The sequence below is a fragment of the Rhinoderma darwinii genome, unplaced genomic scaffold (assembly GCF_050947455.1).
Source record: "Rhinoderma darwinii isolate aRhiDar2 unplaced genomic scaffold, aRhiDar2.hap1 Scaffold_651, whole genome shotgun sequence".
In the NCBI taxonomy this organism is placed as follows: Eukaryota; Metazoa; Chordata; class Amphibia; order Anura; family Rhinodermatidae; genus Rhinoderma; species Rhinoderma darwinii.
In genome coordinates, this window is record NW_027464207.1 from 66,367 (window position 1) to 85,824 (window position 19,458).

At 46.6% G+C, this 19,458-nt stretch overlaps 1 protein-coding gene across 1 annotated transcript; it reads left to right on the forward strand.

Annotated features, from left to right (window-relative positions):
* Positions 1–8,122: 8,122 nt before the first annotated feature.
* LOC142727835 (pygopus homolog 2-like) lies at positions 8,123–18,309 on the forward strand. The gene is made up of 3 exons (XM_075849067.1): positions 8,123–8,385; positions 11,289–11,338; positions 16,931–18,309. The coding sequence occupies exons 1-3, from the start codon at positions 8,325–8,327 to the stop codon at positions 17,987–17,989; spliced, it is 1,170 nt and encodes a 389-aa protein (XP_075705182.1). The 5' UTR covers positions 8,123–8,324; the 3' UTR covers positions 17,990–18,309.
* Positions 18,310–19,458: the final 1,149 nt, after the last annotated feature.

The following is a 19,458-nucleotide window of genomic DNA, read 5'->3' on the forward strand; positions in this document are numbered from 1 at the left end:
ATCTGATATCTCAGGATCCTGTACACAGGTGTATTATATATCTGATATCTCAGGGTCCTGTACACAGGTGTATTATATATCTGATATCTCAGTATCCTGTACACAGGTGTATTATATATCTGATATCTCAGGATCCTGTACACGGGTGTATTATATATCTGATATCTCAGGATCCTGTACACAGGTGTATTATATATCTGATATCTCAGGATCCTGTACACAGGTGTATTATATATCTGATATCTCAGTATCCTGTACACAGGTGTATTATATATCTGATATCTCAGGGTCCTGTACACAGGTGTATTATATATCTGATATCTCAGGATCCTGTACACAGGTGTATTATATATCTGATATCTCAGGGTCCTGTACACAGGTGTATTATATATCTGATATCTCAGGATCGTGTACACAGGTGTATTATATATCTGATATCTCAGGATCGTGTACACAGGTGTATTATATATCTCAGGATCCTGTACACAGGTGTATTATATATCTGATATCTCAGGATCGTGTACACAGGTGTATTATATATCTGATATCTCAGGATCCTGTACACAGGTGTATTATATATCTGATATCTCAGGATCCTGTACACAGGTGTATTATATATCTGATATCTCAGGATCCTGTACACAGGTGTATTATATATCTGATATCTCAGGATCCTGTGCACAGGTGTATTATATATCTGATATCTCAGGATCCTGTACACAGGTGTATTATATATCTGATATCTCAGGATCCTGTACACAGGTGTATTATATATCTGATATCTCAGGATCCTGTACACGGGTGTATTATATATCTCAGGATCCTGTACACGGGTGTATTATATATCTGATATCTCAGGATCCTGTACACAGGTGTATTATATATCTGATATCTCAGGATCCTGTACACAGGTGTATTATATATCTGATATCTCAGGATCCTGTACACAGGTGTATTATATATCTGATATCTCAGGGTCCTGTACACAGGTGTATTATATATCTGATATCTCAGGATCCTGTACACGGGTGTATTATATATCTGATATCTCAGGATCCTGTACACAGGTGTATTATATATCTGATATCTCAGGGTCCTGTACACAGGTGTATTATATATCTGATATCTCAGGGTCCTGTACACAGGTGTATTATATATCTGATATCTGAGGGTCCTGTACACAGGTGTATTATATATCTGATATCTCAGGGTCCTGTACACAGGTGTATTATATATCTGATATCTCAGGATCCTGTACACAGGTGTATTATATATCTGATATCTCAGGATCCTGTACACAGGTGTATTATATATCTCAGGATCGTGTACACAGGTGTATTATATATCTGATATCTCAGGATCCTGTACACGGGTGTATTATATATCTGATATCTGGGTCCTGTACACAGGTGTATTATATATCTGATATCTCAGGATCCTGTACACGGGTGTATTATATATCTGATATCTCAGGGTCCTGTACACAGGTGTATTATATATCTGATATCTCAGGATCCTGTACACGGGTGTATTATATATCTGATATCTCAGGGTCCTGTATACGGGTGTATTATATATCTGATATCTCAGGATCGTGTACACAGGTGTATTATATATCTGATATCTCAGGATCCTGTATACGGGTGTATTATATATCTGATATCTCAGGGTCCTGTATACGGGTGTATTATATATCTGATATCTCAGGATCCTGTACACGGGTGTATTATATATCTGATATCTCAGGATCCTGTACACAGGTGTATTATATATCTGATATCTCAGGATCGTGTACACAGGTGTATTATATATCTGATATCTCAGGATCCTGTACACAGGTGTATTATATATCTGATATCTCAGGATCCTGTACACAGGTGTATTATATATCTGATATCTCAGGGTCCTGTACACAGGTGTATTATATATCTGATATCTCAGGATCGTGTACACAGGTGTATTATATATCTGATATCTCAGGATCCTGTACACAGGTGTATTATATATCTGATATCTCAGGATCCTGTACACAGGTGTATTATATATCTGATATCTCAGGATCCTGTACACAGGTGTATTATATATCTGATATCTCAGGATCCTGTGCACAGGTGTATTATATATCTGATATCTCAGGATCCTGTACACAGGTGTATTATATATCTGATATCTCAGGATCCTGTACACAGGTGTATTATATATCTGATATCTCAGGATCCTGTACACGGGTGTATTATATATCTCAGGATCCTGTACACGGGTGTATTATATATCTGATATCTCAGGATCCTGTACACAGGTGTATTATATATCTGATATCTCAGGATCCTGTACACAGGTGTATTATATATCTGATATCTCAGGATCCTGTACACAGGTGTATTATATATCTGATATCTCAGGGTCCTGTACACAGGTGTATTATATATCTGATATCTCAGGATCCTGTACACGGGTGTATTATATATCTGATATCTCAGGATCCTGTACACAGGTGTATTATATATCTGATATCTCAGGGTCCTGTACACAGGTGTATTATATATCTGATATCTCAGGGTCCTGTACACAGGTGTATTATATATCTGATATCTGAGGGTCCTGTACACAGGTGTATTATATATCTGATATCTCAGGGTCCTGTACACAGGTGTATTATATATCTGATATCTCAGGATCCTGTACACAGGTGTATTATATATCTGATATCTCAGGATCCTGTACACAGGTGTATTATATATCTCAGGATCGTGTACACAGGTGTATTATATATCTGATATCTCAGGATCCTGTACACGGGTGTATTATATATCTGATATCTCAGGGTCCTGTACACGGGTGTATTATATATCTGATATCTCAGGGTCCTGTATACGGGTGTATTATATATCTGATATCTCAGGATCCTGTACACAGGTGTATTATATATCTCAGGATCGTGTACACAGGTGTATTATATATCTGATATCTCAGGATCCTGTACACGGGTGTATTATATATCTGATATCTCAGGGTCCTGTATACGGGTGTATTATATATCTGATATCTCAGGATCGTGTACACAGGTGTATTATATATCTGATATCTCAGGATCCTGTATACGGGTGTATTATATATCTGATATCTCAGGGTCCTGTATACGGGTGTATTATATATCTGATATCTCAGGATCCTGTACACGGGTGTATTATATATCTGATATCTCAGGATCCTGTACACAGGTGTATTATATATCTGATATCTCAGGATCGTGTACACAGGTGTATTATATATCTGATATCTCAGGATCCTGTACACAGGTGTATTATATATCTGATATCTCAGGGTCCTGTACACGGGTGTATTATATATCTGATATCTCAGGGTCCTGTACACAGGTGTATTATATATCTGATATCTCAGGATCCTGTACACAGGTGTATTATATATCGGATATCTCAGGATCCTGTACACAGGTGTATTATATATCTGATATCTCAGGATCCTGTACACAGGTGTATTATATATCGGATATCTCAGGATCCTGTACACAGGTGTATTATATATCTGATATCTCAGGATCCTGTACACGGGTGTATTATATATCTGATATCTCAGGATCCTGTACACGGGTGTATTATATATCTGATATCTCAGGATCCTGTACACAGGTGTATTATATATCTGATATCTCAGGGTCCTGTACACAGGTGTATTATATATCTGATATCTCAGGATCCTGTACACAGGTGTATTATATATCTGATATCTCAGGATCCTGTACACGGGTGTATTATATATCTGATATCTCAGGATCCTGTACACAGGTGTATTATATATCTGATATCTCAGGGTCCTGTACACGGGTGTATTATATATCTGATATCTCAGGGTCCTGTACACAGGTGTATTATATATCTGATATCTCAGGGTCCTGTACACAGGTGTATTATATATCTGATATCTCAGGGTCCTGTACACGGGTGTATTATATATCTGATATCTCAGGGTCCTGTACACAGGTGTATTATATATCTGATATCTCAGGATCCTGTACACGGGTGTATTATATATCTGATATCTCCGGATCCTGTACACGGGTGTATTATATATCTGATATCTCAGGATCCTGTACACGGGTGTATTATATATCTGATATCTCAGGGTCCTGTACACGGGTGTATTATATATCTGATATCTCAGGATCCTGTACACGGGTGTATTATATATCTGATATCTCAGGATCCTGTACACGGGTGTATTATATATCTGATATCTCAGGATCCTGTACACGGGTGTATTATATATCTGATATCTCAGGATCCTGTACACGGGTGTATTATATATCTGATATCTCAGGATCCTGTACACAGGTGTATTATATATCTGATATCTCAGGGTCCTGTACACAGGTGTATTATATATCTGATATCTCAGGATCCTGTACACAGGTGTATTATATATCTGATATCTCAGGATCCTGTACACGGGTGTATTATATATCTGATATCTCAGGATCCTGTACACAGGTGTATTATATATCTGATATCTCAGGGTCCTGTACACGGGTGTATTATATATCTGATATCTCAGGATCCTGTACACAGGTGTATTATATATCTGATATCTCAGGGTCCTGTACACAGGTGTATTATATATCTGATATCTCAGGATCCTGTACACAGGTGTATTATATATCTGATATCTCAGGGTCCTGTACACGGGTGTATTATATATCTGATATCTCCGGGTCCTGTACACGGGTGTATTATATATCTGATATCTCAGGGTCCTGTACACGGGTGTATTATATATCTGATATCTCAGGATCCTGTACACGGGTGTATTATATATCTGATATCTCAGGGTCCTGTACACAGGTGTATTATATATCTGATATCTCAGGGTCCTGTACACAGGTGTATTATATATCTGATATCTCAGGGTCCTGTACACAGGTGTATTATATATCTGATATCTCAGGGTCCTGTACACAGGTGTATTATATATCTGATATCTCAGGGTCCTGTACACAGGTGTATTATATATCTGATATCTCAGGATCCTGTACACGGGTGTATTATATATCTGATATCTCAGGATCCTATACACGGGTGTATTATATATCTGATATCTCAGGGTCCTGTACACGGGTGTATTATATATCTGATATCTCAGGATCCTGTACACGGGTGTATTATATATCTGATATCTCAGGGTCCTGTACACAGGTGTATTATATATCTGATATCTCAGGATCCTGTACACAGGTGTATTATATATCTGATATCTCAGGATCGTGTACACAGGTGTATTATATATCTGATATCTCAGGATCCTGTACACGGGTGTATTATATATCTGATATCTCAGGATCCTGTACACAGGTGTATTATATATCTGATATCTCAGGATCCTGTACACAGGTGTATTATATATCTGATATCTCAGGATCCTGTACACAGGTGTATTATATATCTGATATCTCAGGGTCCTGTACACGGGTGTATTATATATCTGATATCTCAGGATCCTGTACACGGGTGTATTATATATCTGATATCTCAGGGTCCTGTACACAGGTGTATTATATATCTGATATCTCAGGATCCTGTACACAGGTGTATTATATATCTGATATCTCAGGATCCTGTACACAGGTGTATTATATATCTGATATCTCAGGATCCTGTACACGGGTGTATTATATATCTGATATCTCAGGATCCTGTACACGGGTGTATTATATATCTGATATCTCAGGATCCTGTACACAGGTGTATTATATATCTGATATCTCAGGGTCCTGTACACAGGTGTATTATATATCTGATATCTCAGGGTCCTGTACACGGGTGTATTATATATCTGATATCTCAGGGTCCTGTACACGGGTGTATTATATATCTGATATCTCAGGGTCCTGTACACGGGTGTATTATATATCTGATATCTCAGGATCCTGTACACAGGTGTATTATATATCTGATATCTCAGGATCCTGTACACAGGTGTATTATATATCTGATATCTCAGGATCCTGTACACAGGTGTATTATATATCTGATATCTCAGGGTCCTGTACACAGGTGTATTATATATCTGATATCTCAGGATCCTGTACACAGGTGTATTATATATCTGATATCTCAGGGTCCTGTACACGGGTGTATTATATATCTGATATCTCAGGATCCTGTGCACAGGTGTATTATATATCTGATATCTCAGGATCCTGTACACAGGTGTATTATATATCTGATATCTCAGGATCCTGTACACAGGTGTATTATATATCTGATATCTCAGGATTCTGTATACGGGTGTATTATATATCTGATATCTCAGGATCCTGTACACAGGTGTATTATATATCTGATATCTCAGGATCCTGTACACAGGTGTATTATATATCTGATATCTCAGGATCCTGTACACAGGTGAGGTGCTGCTCCTATCTGTCTCGGATTTCCGAGGGAGAATTTGTCACGTTCAATCAGCCATTGTATATAGGTCTCCGGTATATCGGGGGAGGGCATGGAGGTTCCGGGTATAGGGGGGGGGGTGTACTGGACATCTCTGGTATATAGAAGGGGAGGTGCTGGAGGTCTCTGGTATATAGAAGGGGGTGCTGGAGGTCTCTGGTATATAGAAGGGGAGGGGTGCTGGAGGTCTCTGGTATATAGAAGGGGGGGAGGTGCTGGAGGTCTCTGGTATATAGACGGGGAGGTGCTGGAGGTCTCTGGTATATAGAAGGGGGGAGGTGCTGGAGGTCTCTGGTATATAGAAGGGGGGAGGTGCTGGAGGTCTCTGGTATATAGAAGGGGGGAGGTGCTGGAGGTCTCTGCTATATAGAAGGGGGGAGGTGCTGGAGGTCTCTGGTATATAGAAGGGGGGAGGTGCTGGAGGTCTCTGGTATATAGAAGGGGAGGTGCTGGAGGTCCCGGGTATATAGAAGGGGAGGTGCTTGCGGTCTCTGGTATTTAGGGGTGGGGGAGGTGCTGGAGGTCCCGGGTATATAGAAGGGGAGGTGATGGAGGTCTCTGATATATAGAAGGGGGGGAGGTGCTGGAGGTCTCTGGTATTTGGGGAGGGGAGGTGCTGGAGGTCTGGGTATATAGAAGGGGAGGTGCTGGCGGTCTCTGGTATTTAGGGGGGGGGGGAGGTGCTGCAGGTCTCTGGTATATAGAAGGGGAGGTGCTGGAGGTCTCTGGTATATAGAAGGGGGGGAGGTGCTGGAGGCCTCTGGTATATAGAAGGGGGGGAGGTGCTGGAGGTCTCTGGTATATAGAAGGGGGGGAGGTGCTGGAGGTCTCTGGTATATAGAAGGGGGGGAGGTGCTGGAGGTCTCTGGTATATAGAAGGGGGGAGGTGCTGGAGGTCTCTGGTATATAGAAGGGGAGGTGCTGGAGGTCTCCGGTGTATAGAAGGGGGGATGTGCTGGAGGTCTCCGGTATATAGAAGGGGGGGAGGTGCTGGAGGTCTCCGGTATATAGAAGGGGGGGAGGTGCTGGAGGTCTCTGGTGTATAGAAGGGGGGAGGTGCTGGAGGTCTCCGGTATATAGAAGGGGGGGAGGTGCTGGAGGTCTCCTGTATATAGAAGGGGGGGAGGTGCTGGAGGTCTCTGGTGTATAGAAGGGGGGAGGTGCTGGAGGTCTCTGGTATATAGAAGGGGGGGAGGTGCTGGAGGTCTCTGGTGTATAGAAGGGGGGAGGTGCTGGAGGTCTCTGGTATATAGAAGGGGGGAGGTGCTGGAGGTCTCCGGTATATAGAAGGGGGGGTGCTGGAGGTCTCTGGTATATAGAAGGGGGGAGGTGCTGGAGGTCTCTGGTATATAGAAGGGGGGAGGTGCTGGAGGTCTCCGGTATATAGAAGGGGGGGAGGTGCTGGCGGTCTCCGGTATATATAGAGGGGAGGTGCTCGCGGTCTGTACACCGCTGTATGAATGGTTTACGTCACGCAGCCGCCTCTTCTCCCCGTTTCTTGCTTTGCGCCAGCCCGATGTATGAAAACAGTGTGAGGTTTGGCCAGTACCATTCCTTCAGGGGGAGGTGCTTAGTGATAATGATGGGAGCGGGGCAGATGACTGGTCGGGTCTTCCGTGCAGGATTCTCTGGTCCCCCCTCCCTGTTGGGAATCTGTAGTACAGTCCGGCCAGCTTCCGGTTCGCTCTTAGTGTTTCCGGTTTTTGTGCGGTGAGCGGCCTGGTGAGCGGATATTATCTTCCCGTCAGCGCTGCCCGGAACCTGAGGGGACACTCCGCCACATCCCGGGGACTGAGGCCTACTAACCGGGGATAGGCTGCGGGAGATGCCCGGTCTGTGAATCTTCTCCCCGCTTCTCTAATGGCCGCGGACCAGGACAAGCTGGAAGGTCTCACAGTCCCGGGCCGCAGAGCCAAAGCCGGTGAGGAGGAGGGGACGGAGAGAAGGAGGAAGGGACGGAGAGAAGGGGGGACGTGAGGAGGAAGGGACGGAGAGAAGGGGGGACGTGAGGAGGAAGGGGGGACGTGAGGCGGAAGGGACGGAGAGAAGGGGGGACGTGAGGCGGAAGGGACGGAGAGAAGGGGGGACGTGAGGCGGAAGGGACGGAGAGAAGGGGGGACGTGAGGCGGAAGGGACGGAGAGAAGGGGGGACGTGAGGCGGAAGGGACGGAGAGAAGGGGGGACGTGAGGAGGAAGGGATGGAGAGAAGGGGGGACGGGAGGAGGGGACGGTAAGGGACGGAGAGAAGGTGGGACGGGAGGGGGAAGGGACGGAGAGAAGGGGGGACGTGAGGAGGAAGGGACGGAGAGAAGGGGGAGGGGGAGACGGAGAGAAGGGGGAGGGGGAGACGGAGAGAAGGGGGAGGGGGGACGGAGAGAAGGGTGGACGTGAGGAGGAGGGGGGGAAGGGGGGACGGAGAGAAGGGGGGCGACGGGAGAAGAGGGGAAGTGAGGAGGAGGGGCGGAGAGAAGGGGGGACGTGAGGAGGAGGGGACGAGAGAAGGAGGGAAGGGGGGGACGTGAGGAGGAGGGAAGGGGGGGACGTGAGGAGGAGGGAAGGGGGGGACGTGAGGAGGAGGGCACGGGAGAAGGGGGGACGTGAGGAGGAGGGGACGTGAGGAGGAGGGAACGAGAGAAGGGGGACGTGAGGAGGAGGGGACGTGAGGAGGAGGGAAAGGGGGACGTGCGGAGGAGGGGAGGGGCGGAGAGAAGGGGGGATGTGAGGGGGGAGGGGCAGAGAGAAGGGGGGACGTGAGGAGGAGGGGACGTGAGGAGGGAAGGGGGGACGTGCGGAGGAGGGGAGGGGCGGAGAGAAGGGGGGACGTGAGGGGGAGGGGCGGAGAGAAGGGGGGACGTGAGGGGGAGGGGCAGAGAAGGGGGTAGATGTTTGGGGTTATACCTTAGGAGTTGTATGGGGATAATGAGGGGTTCTTATTGCCTGGCAGCGGTCACTATGGGGGTGTACATTGTCTGGGTTTTGGGGTGCTGTAATCTGCTTGGGGGGTTGTATTGTATTGGGGGGCGGCTCTTCGTTTCCATCATGAGTTCTTTGTAGGGGTTTTGGCCCCGGTTACATTGTCTGTCGTTTCTTGAGCTTAACCCCTTAGTGACGCGTCTCCCAGTAAGACCCCGCTCTGCGCCCCGGCGGGCATCCCCTCCTTTCTGGACCTCGTTGCTCGGTATAAATAATGTGACGTTTCTCCGCGGGTCGTCACGGCGATGCCACGTCTTATTGTTTCACTACTTTTACACAGTAAACACTTTCTTACAGAATCATTTGTTTTCGTCTCGCCATGTTTTTATTTTTCGGTGGAGCGGTACTTTTCATTGGGTACTCACATTTTTGGGGTTCCTGGGACTTTTTGAACACTTTGAGACCAGATGAAGTTTGTTTTTGTTTTTTACTGCGTTAACCGCGCCGGATAAATACGATTTTAATTTCTAGTCCGGCTGTTACTGATGTGGCGAGATTAATATGCAACTTATTCTTATTCCTTTTTAGTATTTGTTTTTCAATAATGAAACTTTGCATACGGGAAATTTATATATATTTTTTTTAACACTTTGTGACTTCTTTGACCGAGCTGTGGAGTTACACAGGAGTGATTACAAAAATATATATCATGTGGCTAGTATGTTCTCTTACTAATAAGGGGTGAGAACATGCACAAAGGTTCATATTAACCCTCCCCCAGGGACATCTACAGCCATACAGGGACAGGAGGAGAATCACAGCCTCTCCCTCCAGGGGGACATCTACAGCCATACAGGGACAGGAGGAGAATCACAGCCTCTCCCTCCAGGGGGACATCTACAGACATACAGGGACAGCAGGAGAATCACAGCCTCTCCCTCCAGGGGGACATCTACAGCCATACAGGGACAGGAGGAGAATCACAGCCTCTCCCTCCAGGGGGACATCTACAGACATACAGGGACAGCAGGAGAATCACAGCCTCTCCCTCCAGGGGGACATACAGGGACAGGAGGAGAATCACAGCCTCCCCCTCCAGGGGGACATCTACAGCCATACAGGGACAGGAGAAGGATCACCGCCCGCCCCTTGGGTCATCTACATCCATACAGGGACAGGAGGAGGATCACAAATCCTCTGCACTGCTGTTTTCGATCACTGGGCCCCCCATAGATATATACTGCTCCCATAGAGATACATGATAACATGCTGCTGCCTGCAGTCACCACTAGAGGGAGCTCACTATATACAGAAATATATAGCTCCCATAGAGTTACATGATAACATTCTGCTGCCTGCAGTCACCACTAGGAGGATTTCACTACATAGATATATACAGCTCCCATAGAGTTACATGATAACATTCTGCTGCCTGCAGCCACCACTAGGGGGAGATCACTACATACAGATATATACAGCTCCCATAGAGTTACATGATAACATTATGCCTGTGGGGGGTCACCTGTTCTTTGGGGGAGCTCACTATATACAGATATATACAGCTCCCATAGAGTTACATGATAACATTATGCCTGTGGGGGGTCACTGTTCTTTGGGGGAGATCACTACATACAGATATATACAGCTCCCATAGAGTTACATGATAACATTCTGCTGCCTGCTGTCACCACTAGGGGGAGATCACTACATACAGATATATACAGCTCCCATAGAGTTACATGATAACATTATGCCTGTGGGGGGTCACCTGTTCTTTGGGGGAGCTCACTATATACAGATATATACAGCTCCCATAGAGTTACATGATAACATTACGCCTGTGGGGGGTCACTGTTCTTTGGGGGAGGTTGTCACATGATGATGATCTGATTGGTCATCTCTGTTTTCCAGGCATGCAAATGAAGAGCCCAGAGAAGAAACGCCGCAAGTCAAACACTCAGGTATGGGGACCAGGGGGTTGGGAAGGAACAGCGTAAAGTAAAGGGACCAGTGAATGCCCAGTTTATGAAGGTTGGGACCATACTCTGTCCCATCTATCTCTCGACATTAAGCCCCCTCCCCCAGGTCCTAGTAGCACAAGGCGTCAATCCGCTGCCGCTCTACACCTGATATCTTATTACCGATGACTTCTCCTGTATTATTCAAGGGCCTCGCGTTTGTGTGGCCATTCATGACTATGCTGTGTGATACTGGAGGAGATGATATTACATGGTGTGTGATACTGGAGGAGATGATATTACATGGTGTGTGTGATACTGGAGGAGGTGATAATATTACATGGTGTGTGTGATACTGCAGGATATGATATTACATGGTGTGTGTGATACTGGAGGAGATGATATTACATGGTGTGTGTGATACTGGAGGAGGTGATAATATTACATGGTGTGTGTGATACTGCAGGATATGATATTACATGGTGTGTGTGATACTGGAGGAGGTGATAATATTACATGGTGTGTGTGATACTGGAGGAGATATTATTACATGGTGTGTGATACTGGAGGATATGATATTACATGGTGTGTGATACTGGAGGAGGTGATAATATTACATGGTGTGTGATACTGGAGAAGATGATATTATTACATGGTGTGTGATACTGGAGGAGATATTATTACATGGTGTGTGATACTGGAGGAGGTGATAATATTACATGGTGTATGTGATACTGGAGAAGATGATATTATTACATGGTGTGTGATACTGGAGGAGGTGATAATATTACATGGTGTGTGTGATACTGGAGGAGATGATATTATTACATGGTGTGTGTGATACTGGAGGAGATGATATTATTACATGGTGTGTGATACTGGAGGAGATGATATTATTACATGGTGTGTGATACTGGAGGAGGTGATAATATTACATGGTGTGTGATACTGGAGGAGATATTATTACATGGTGTGTGATACTGGAGGAGATGATATTATTACATGGTGTGTGTGATACTGGAGGAGATGATATTATTACATGGTGTGTGATACTGGAGGAGATGATATTACATGGTGTGTGATACTGGAGGATATGATATTACATGGTGTGTGTGATACTGGAGGAGGTGATAATATTACATGGTGTGTGTGATACTGCAGGATATGATATTACATGGTGTGTGTGATACTGGAGGAGGTGATAATATTACATGGTGTGTGTGATACTGGAGGAGGTGATAATATTACATGGTGTGTGTGATACTGCAGGATATGATATTACATGGTGTGTGTGATACTGGAGGAGGTGATAATATTACATGGTGTGTGTGATACTGGAGGAGATATTATTACATGGTGTGTGATACTGGAGGATATGATATTACATGGTGTGTGATACTGGAGGAGGTGATATTATTACATGGTGTGTGATACTGGAGGAGATATTATTACATGGTGTGTGATACTGGAGGAGGTGATAATATTACATGGTGTGTGTGATACTGGAGGAGATATTATTACATGGTGTGTGATACTGGAGGAGATGATATTATTACATGGTGTGTGTGATACTGGAGGAGATGATATTATTACATGGTGTGTGATACTGGAGGAGATGATATTATTACATGGTGTGTGATACTGGAGGAGATGATATTATTACATGGTGTGTGTGATACTGGAGGAGGTGATAATATTACATGGTGTGTGTGATACTGGAGGAGATATTATTACATGGTGTATGTGATACTGGAGGAGGTGATATTATTACATGGTGTGTGATACTGGAGGAGATGATATTATTACATGGTGTGTGTGATACTGGAGGAGGTGATAATATTACATGGTGTGTGTGATACTGGAGGAGATATTATTACATGGTGTGTGATACTGGAGGAGATGATAATATTACATGGTGTGTGTGATACTGGAGAAGATGATATTATTACATGGTGTGTGATACTGGAAGAGATGATATTACTTGGTGTGTGATACTGGAGGAGATGATATTATTACATGGTGTGATACTGGAGGATATGATATTACATGGTGTGTGATACTGGAGGATATGATATTACATGGTGTGTGTGATACTGGAGGAGATAACACATGGTGTGTGATACTGGAGGAGGTGATGATATTACATGGTGTGTGTGATAATGAAGGAGATGATATTATTACATGGTGTGTGATACTGGAGGAGATGATATTATTACATGGTGTGTGATACTGGAGGAGATGATATTATTACATGGTGTGTGTGATACTGGAGGAGATGATATTATTACATGGTGTGTGATACTGGAGGAGATGATAATATTACATGGTGTGTGATACTGGAGAAGATGATATTACATGGTGTGTGATACTGGAGGAGATGATATTACATGGTGTATGTGATACTGGAGGATATGATATTACATGGTGTATGTGATACTGGAGGAGGTGATAATATTACATGGTGTGTGATACTGGAGGAGATTATATTACATGGTGTGTGATACTGGAGGAGATATTACATGGTGTGTGATACTGGAGGAGGTGATAATATTACATGATGTGTGTGATACTGGAGGAGATGATATTATTACATGGTGTGTGATACTGGACGAGGTGATAATATTACATGGTGTGTGTGATACTGGAGGAGATGATATTATTACATGGTGTGTGATACTGGAAGAGATGATATTATTACATGGTGTGTGATACTGGAAGAGATGATATTATTACATGGTGTGTGATACTGGAAGAGATGATATTATTACATGGTGTGTGATACTGGAAGAGATGATATTATTACATGGTGTGTGATACTGGAGGAGATGATATTATTACATGTTGTGAGATACTGGAGGAGATGATATTATTACATGGTGTGTGATACTGGAGGAGATGATATTATTACATGGTGTGTGATACTGGAGGAGATGATATTATTACATGGTGTGTGATACTGGAGGAGATGATAATATTACATGGTGTATGTGATACTGGAGGAGATGATATTATTACATGGTGTATGTGATACTGGAGGAGATGATATTATTACATGGTGTGTGTGATACTGGAGGAGGTGATAATATTACATGGTGTGTGTGATACTGGAGGAGATATTATTACATGGTGTGTGATACAGGAGGAGATGATATTACATGGTGTATGTGATACTGGAGGAGATGATATTACATGGTGTATGTGATACTGGAGGAGGTGATATTACATGGTGTGTGTGATACCGGAGGATATGATATTACATGGTGTATGTGATACTGGAGGAGGTGATAATATTACATGGTGTGTGATACTGGAGGAGATGATATTATTACATGGTGTGTGATACTGGAGGAGATGATATTATTACATGGTGTGTGATACTGGAGGAGATGATAATATTACATGGTGTATGTGATACTGGAGGAGGTGATAATATTACATGGTGTATGTGATACTGGAGGAGATGATATTATTACATGGTGTGTGATACTGGAGGAGATGATATTATTACATGGTGTGTGTGATACTGGAGGAGATGATATTATTACATGGTGTGTGATACTGGACGAGGTGATAATATTACATGGTGTGTGTGAGATACTGGAGGAGATATTATTACATGGTGTGTGATACTGGAGGAGATGATATTATTACATGGTGTGTGATACTGGAGGAGATGATATTATTACATGGTGTGTGTGATACTGAAGGAGATGATATTATTACATGGTGTGTGATACTGGAGGAGATGATATTATTACATGGTGTGTGATACTGGAGGAGATGATATTACATGGTGTATGTGATACTGGAGGAGATGATAATATTACATGGTGTGTGATACTGGAGGAGATGATATTATTACATGGTGTGTGTGATACTGGAGGAGATGATATTATTACATGGTGTGTGATACTGGAGGAGATGATATTATTACATGGTGTGTGTGATACTGGAGGAGATGATAATATTACATGGTGTATGTGATACTGGAGGATATGATATTACATGGTGTGTGTGTGATACTGGAGGAGGTGATAATATTACATGGTGTGTGTGATACTGGAGGATATGATATTACATGGTGTATGTGATACTGGAGGAGGTGATAATATTACATGGTGTGTGTGATACTGGAGGATATGATATTACATGGTGTATGTGATACTGAAGGAGATGATATTATTACATGGTGTGTGATACTGGAGGAGATAATACATGGTGTGTGATACTGGAGGCGATGATATTATTACATGGTGTATGATACTGGAGGAGATGATATTATTACATGGTGTGTGATACAGGATGAGATGATAATACATGGTGTATGATACTGGAGGTGATGATATTATTACATGGTGTGTGTGATAGGGGCTGTTCTGTGCTGCGGTGTCTGGACCGTGTTACGTCGGGGGCATGTTGTCTCCGTGGTGTGTACGGCGTCGGGGGCATGTTGTCTCCGTGGTGTGTACGGCGTCGGGGGCATGTTGTCTCCGTGGTGTGTACGGCGTCGGGGGCATGTTGTCTCCGTGGTGTGTACGGCGTCGGGGGCATGTTGTCTCCGTGGTGTGTACGGCGTCGGGGGCATGTTGTCTCCGTGGTGTGTACGGCGTCGGGGGCATGTTGTCTCCGTGGTGTGTATGGCGTCGGGGGCATGTTGTCTCCGTGGTGTGTATGGCGTCGGGGGCATGTTGTCTCCGTGGTGTGTACGGCGTCGGGGGCATGTTGTCTCCGTGGTGTGTACGGCGTCGGGGGCATGTTGTCTCCGTGGTGTGTACGGCGTCGGGGGCATGATGTCTCCGTGGTGCGTACGGTGTCGGGGGCATGTTGTCTCCGTGGTGCGTACGGTGTCGGGGGCATGTTGTCTCCGTGGTGTGTACGGTGTCGGGGGCATGTTGTCTCCGTGGTGTGTACGGTGTCGGGGGCATGTTGTCTCCGTGGTGTGTACGGTGTCGGGGGCATGTTGTTTCCGTGGTGTGTACGGTGTCGGGGGCATGTTGTCTCCGTGGTGTGTACGGCGTCGGGGGCATGTTGTCTCCGTGGTGTGTACGGCGTCGGGGGCATGTTGTCTCCGTGGTGTGTACGGCGTCGGGGGCATGTTGTCTCCGTGGTGTGTACGGCGTCGGGGGCATGTTGTCTCCGTGGTGTGTACGGCGTCGGGGGCATGTTGTCTCCGTGGTGTGTACGGCGTCGGGGGCATGTTGTCTCCGTGGTGTGTACGGCGTCGGGGGCATGTTGTCTCCGTGGTGTGTACGACGTCGGGGGCATGTTGTCTCCGTGGTGTGTACGGCGTCGGGGGCATGTTGTCTCCGTGGTGTGTACGGCGTCGGGGGCATGTTGTCTCCGTGGTGTGTACGGCGTCGGGGGCATGTTGTCTCCGTGGTGTGTACGGCGTCGGGGGCATGTTGTCTCCGTGGTGTGTACGGCGTCGGCTTCTTGCTCACATCACCACATAACAGAAGCCGCTGTCTAGACTTGGAGGGAAGGGATTTGATGAGTTGTTTCGGTTGATGTCCTCCAGGTGGCGCTATATCTCTGCTCGTCATTATGAACGTCTCCGCTCTCCACCCATTTAATGTGTTTCCTCCTCTTTCCTAGGGAACTGCTTACTCTCACCTCTCGGAGTTTGCCCCTCCCCCTACTCCTATGGTGGACCACCTGGTCGCCTCAAATCCATTTGAAGATGACTTTGGGGCCCCAAAGGTCAACGCTGCCGCCTCTCCCTTTATGAACAACCCTGTGCCGTTTGGAAACTTCCGCATGCAGGGGGGCATGCCGCACCAGGTGCCACCCGGTTACCCTGGGGGCCCGCAGCCTATGAGACGACAGCCCCCTCCCTTCCCTCCTAACCAGATGGGCCCAGGGTTTGGAATGCCCCAGAATCCTAATTACGTGCAGCCGGGAAACATGAACTTCGCCAGCCAGCCCTTCAACCCCGGCATGGGACAGAGCTTCAGCCCCTCCGCTGGGCAGATGATGCAGGGGCCAGTTGGAGGGTTTGGCCCTATGATGTCACCCACGATGGGCCAGCCACCCCGGGGGGACATGGGACCGGGCCCTGTAGTAAACTCCCCTGGCGGCCCTCCGTTCCCTCAGCGGTTTGGCTCTCCTGGTCACCCGTTTGGACAGGCCGCGATGCAGAGGCCCAGCCTCCCTCCGAACAGCAGCCCCTTTGCTGGGACGGACCAGACCTTCCCGGCGGGCGTGGAGGAGCACAACAAAAACTTAAACCCTCCCAGCAACACCTTCAGCCAGGAGCAGCACGTCGGCTCCCCGACCGCCATCAACGGCAACCAGCAGAACTTCACTCCAAACAGCGCCCCCCGGGGGAACAGCAGCACGCCCGAGGTCAACAACAACCCCCAGCCAAGCAAACCCACCGGCAGCTCCGGCCACCAGCCCCCTCCAGGTCTGGTGTATCCGTGCGGGGCCTGCCGCAACGAGGTGAACGATGACCAGGACGCCATCTTGTGTGAGGCTTCTTGTCAGAAGTGGTTTCACCGGGAGTGCACGGGGATGACGGAGAGCGCCTACAGCCTGCTGACCCGCGAGTCGTCCGCCGTGTGGGCCTGTGACTACTGTCTGAAAACCAAGGACATCCAGTCCGTGTACATCCGCGAGCCCATGGGACAGCTGGTGGCCGCCAATGATGGCTGAGAGCCGCCGCACAGTGAACCGCTCATCCAGGATCGAGACGAAACAATCACTGGCTTTTCTACGTACGTGTCGATGAGGCGTCCATCTTGTGTGCCCCTGTGTATATAGTCACACGGCCGTGTCCAGGACTGCAATATACAGGGACCCCCTAAAGTGCTGATCGGGGGATGTACGTGATCCGTGCACCGCTTCCCTGTCAGCCAATCACAAGCACTGATGAGACGCACGCACAAACCATGGAGGAGACAATCGCTCTCTGTAAGGGCTGATAACGGAGCAATACACTGCCAGCATAGGGTCCCTCCGATCAGCACTTGTGGGGCCGTCAGTGGCTGAGGTCAGACATGTTGTCATTGCATTGTGTGGCCTCCAGGGGGCGCTCTGTACACCTCCCCTGTGCTGCTGTGTTTTCTGTCATTCTACCTCATTGTAATAAGATAAAACAGAAGATGCGTGACCAGAGCAGCGGCTCCTGCGCAATGTACCGGGGCGGCTGCCGCTTCTATCATATCATATATGCACTTAATAAATCCACTCGCTGGTGACGCCGCTTATCACGTCTCCTGTGTGACCCTGGCGCAGCGCTCCGCAGTATAAAGCCTCCTTAATAGTGGAGATGAGACTGCACAGGCCCTCTAATGGTGAGGAGAGTTACTTGCAGCACAGGAAGTGTTGTCATAGGGACTCAGAATCCTGCAACTTATACGTGTCAGGCGGGTGACATCATCTCCATGGTGGTGAGATGAGAGCTGCTCCGTGTCACCTCAGGAGCGGCCAGGGGTGATGTTCCGTGGCCCCCCAGAGACGTCTGAGGGCTGCGGGTCTGTGTTGTGGGGGGAGGTTTTCACTCGTATGCTGTGATTGGTCAATCTGCAGAGTGCCCCAAATAAAGGCCCCCTACCCGCTATATGAAGCTTCATCACTGTATACTGAAATGGTCAAATTCCTTGTGTATCTCTGCTTGTTGTCAGTGAATGGAAAACCTTCATGGTTCACATCCAGAGGCTGTGGGGTTTCTTACAAGTGGGAGCGCTGATCTACTGCACCGAGCTCTGCAGCTGTGCGGTCGTCGTCTGGCCATGACCGGCCTCTGGATATAAGGTTCCTATTCATTTACATTAAGCAGAGTTTATTAGAGAGTAGGACGGTTGGGTGGTTGAGCTGTGTGTGGAGTAGTAGCCGCGCTGGTCGAGCTGCGTGTGGAGTAACGGTTGAGCTGCGTGTGGAGTAACGGCCGCGCCGGTTGGGCTGCGTGTGGAGTAACGGCCGCGCCGGTTGAGCTGTGTGTGGAGTAACGGCCGCGCCGGTTGAGCTGCGTGTGGAGTAACGGCCGCGCCGGTTGAGCTGCGTGTGGAGAAACTGCCGTGCCGGTTGAGCTGCGTGTGGAGTAACGGCCGTGCCGGTTGAGATGCGTGTGGAGTAACGGCCGCGCCGGTTGAGCTGAGTGTGGAGAAACTGCCGCGCCGGTT

Coding starts and splice junctions, on each gene's coding strand:
- LOC142727835 (XM_075849067.1), top strand. CDS start 8,325: ATGGCCGCGGACCAGGACAAGCTGGAAGGTCTCACAGTCCCGGGCCGC. Junction 8,386..11,288: donor GGGCCGCAGAGCCAAAGCCG/GTGAGGAGGAGG, acceptor TCTGTTTTCCAG/GCATGCAAATGAAGAGCCCA. Junction 11,339..16,930: donor GCCGCAAGTCAAACACTCAG/GTATGGGGACCA, acceptor CCTCTTTCCTAG/GGAACTGCTTACTCTCACCT.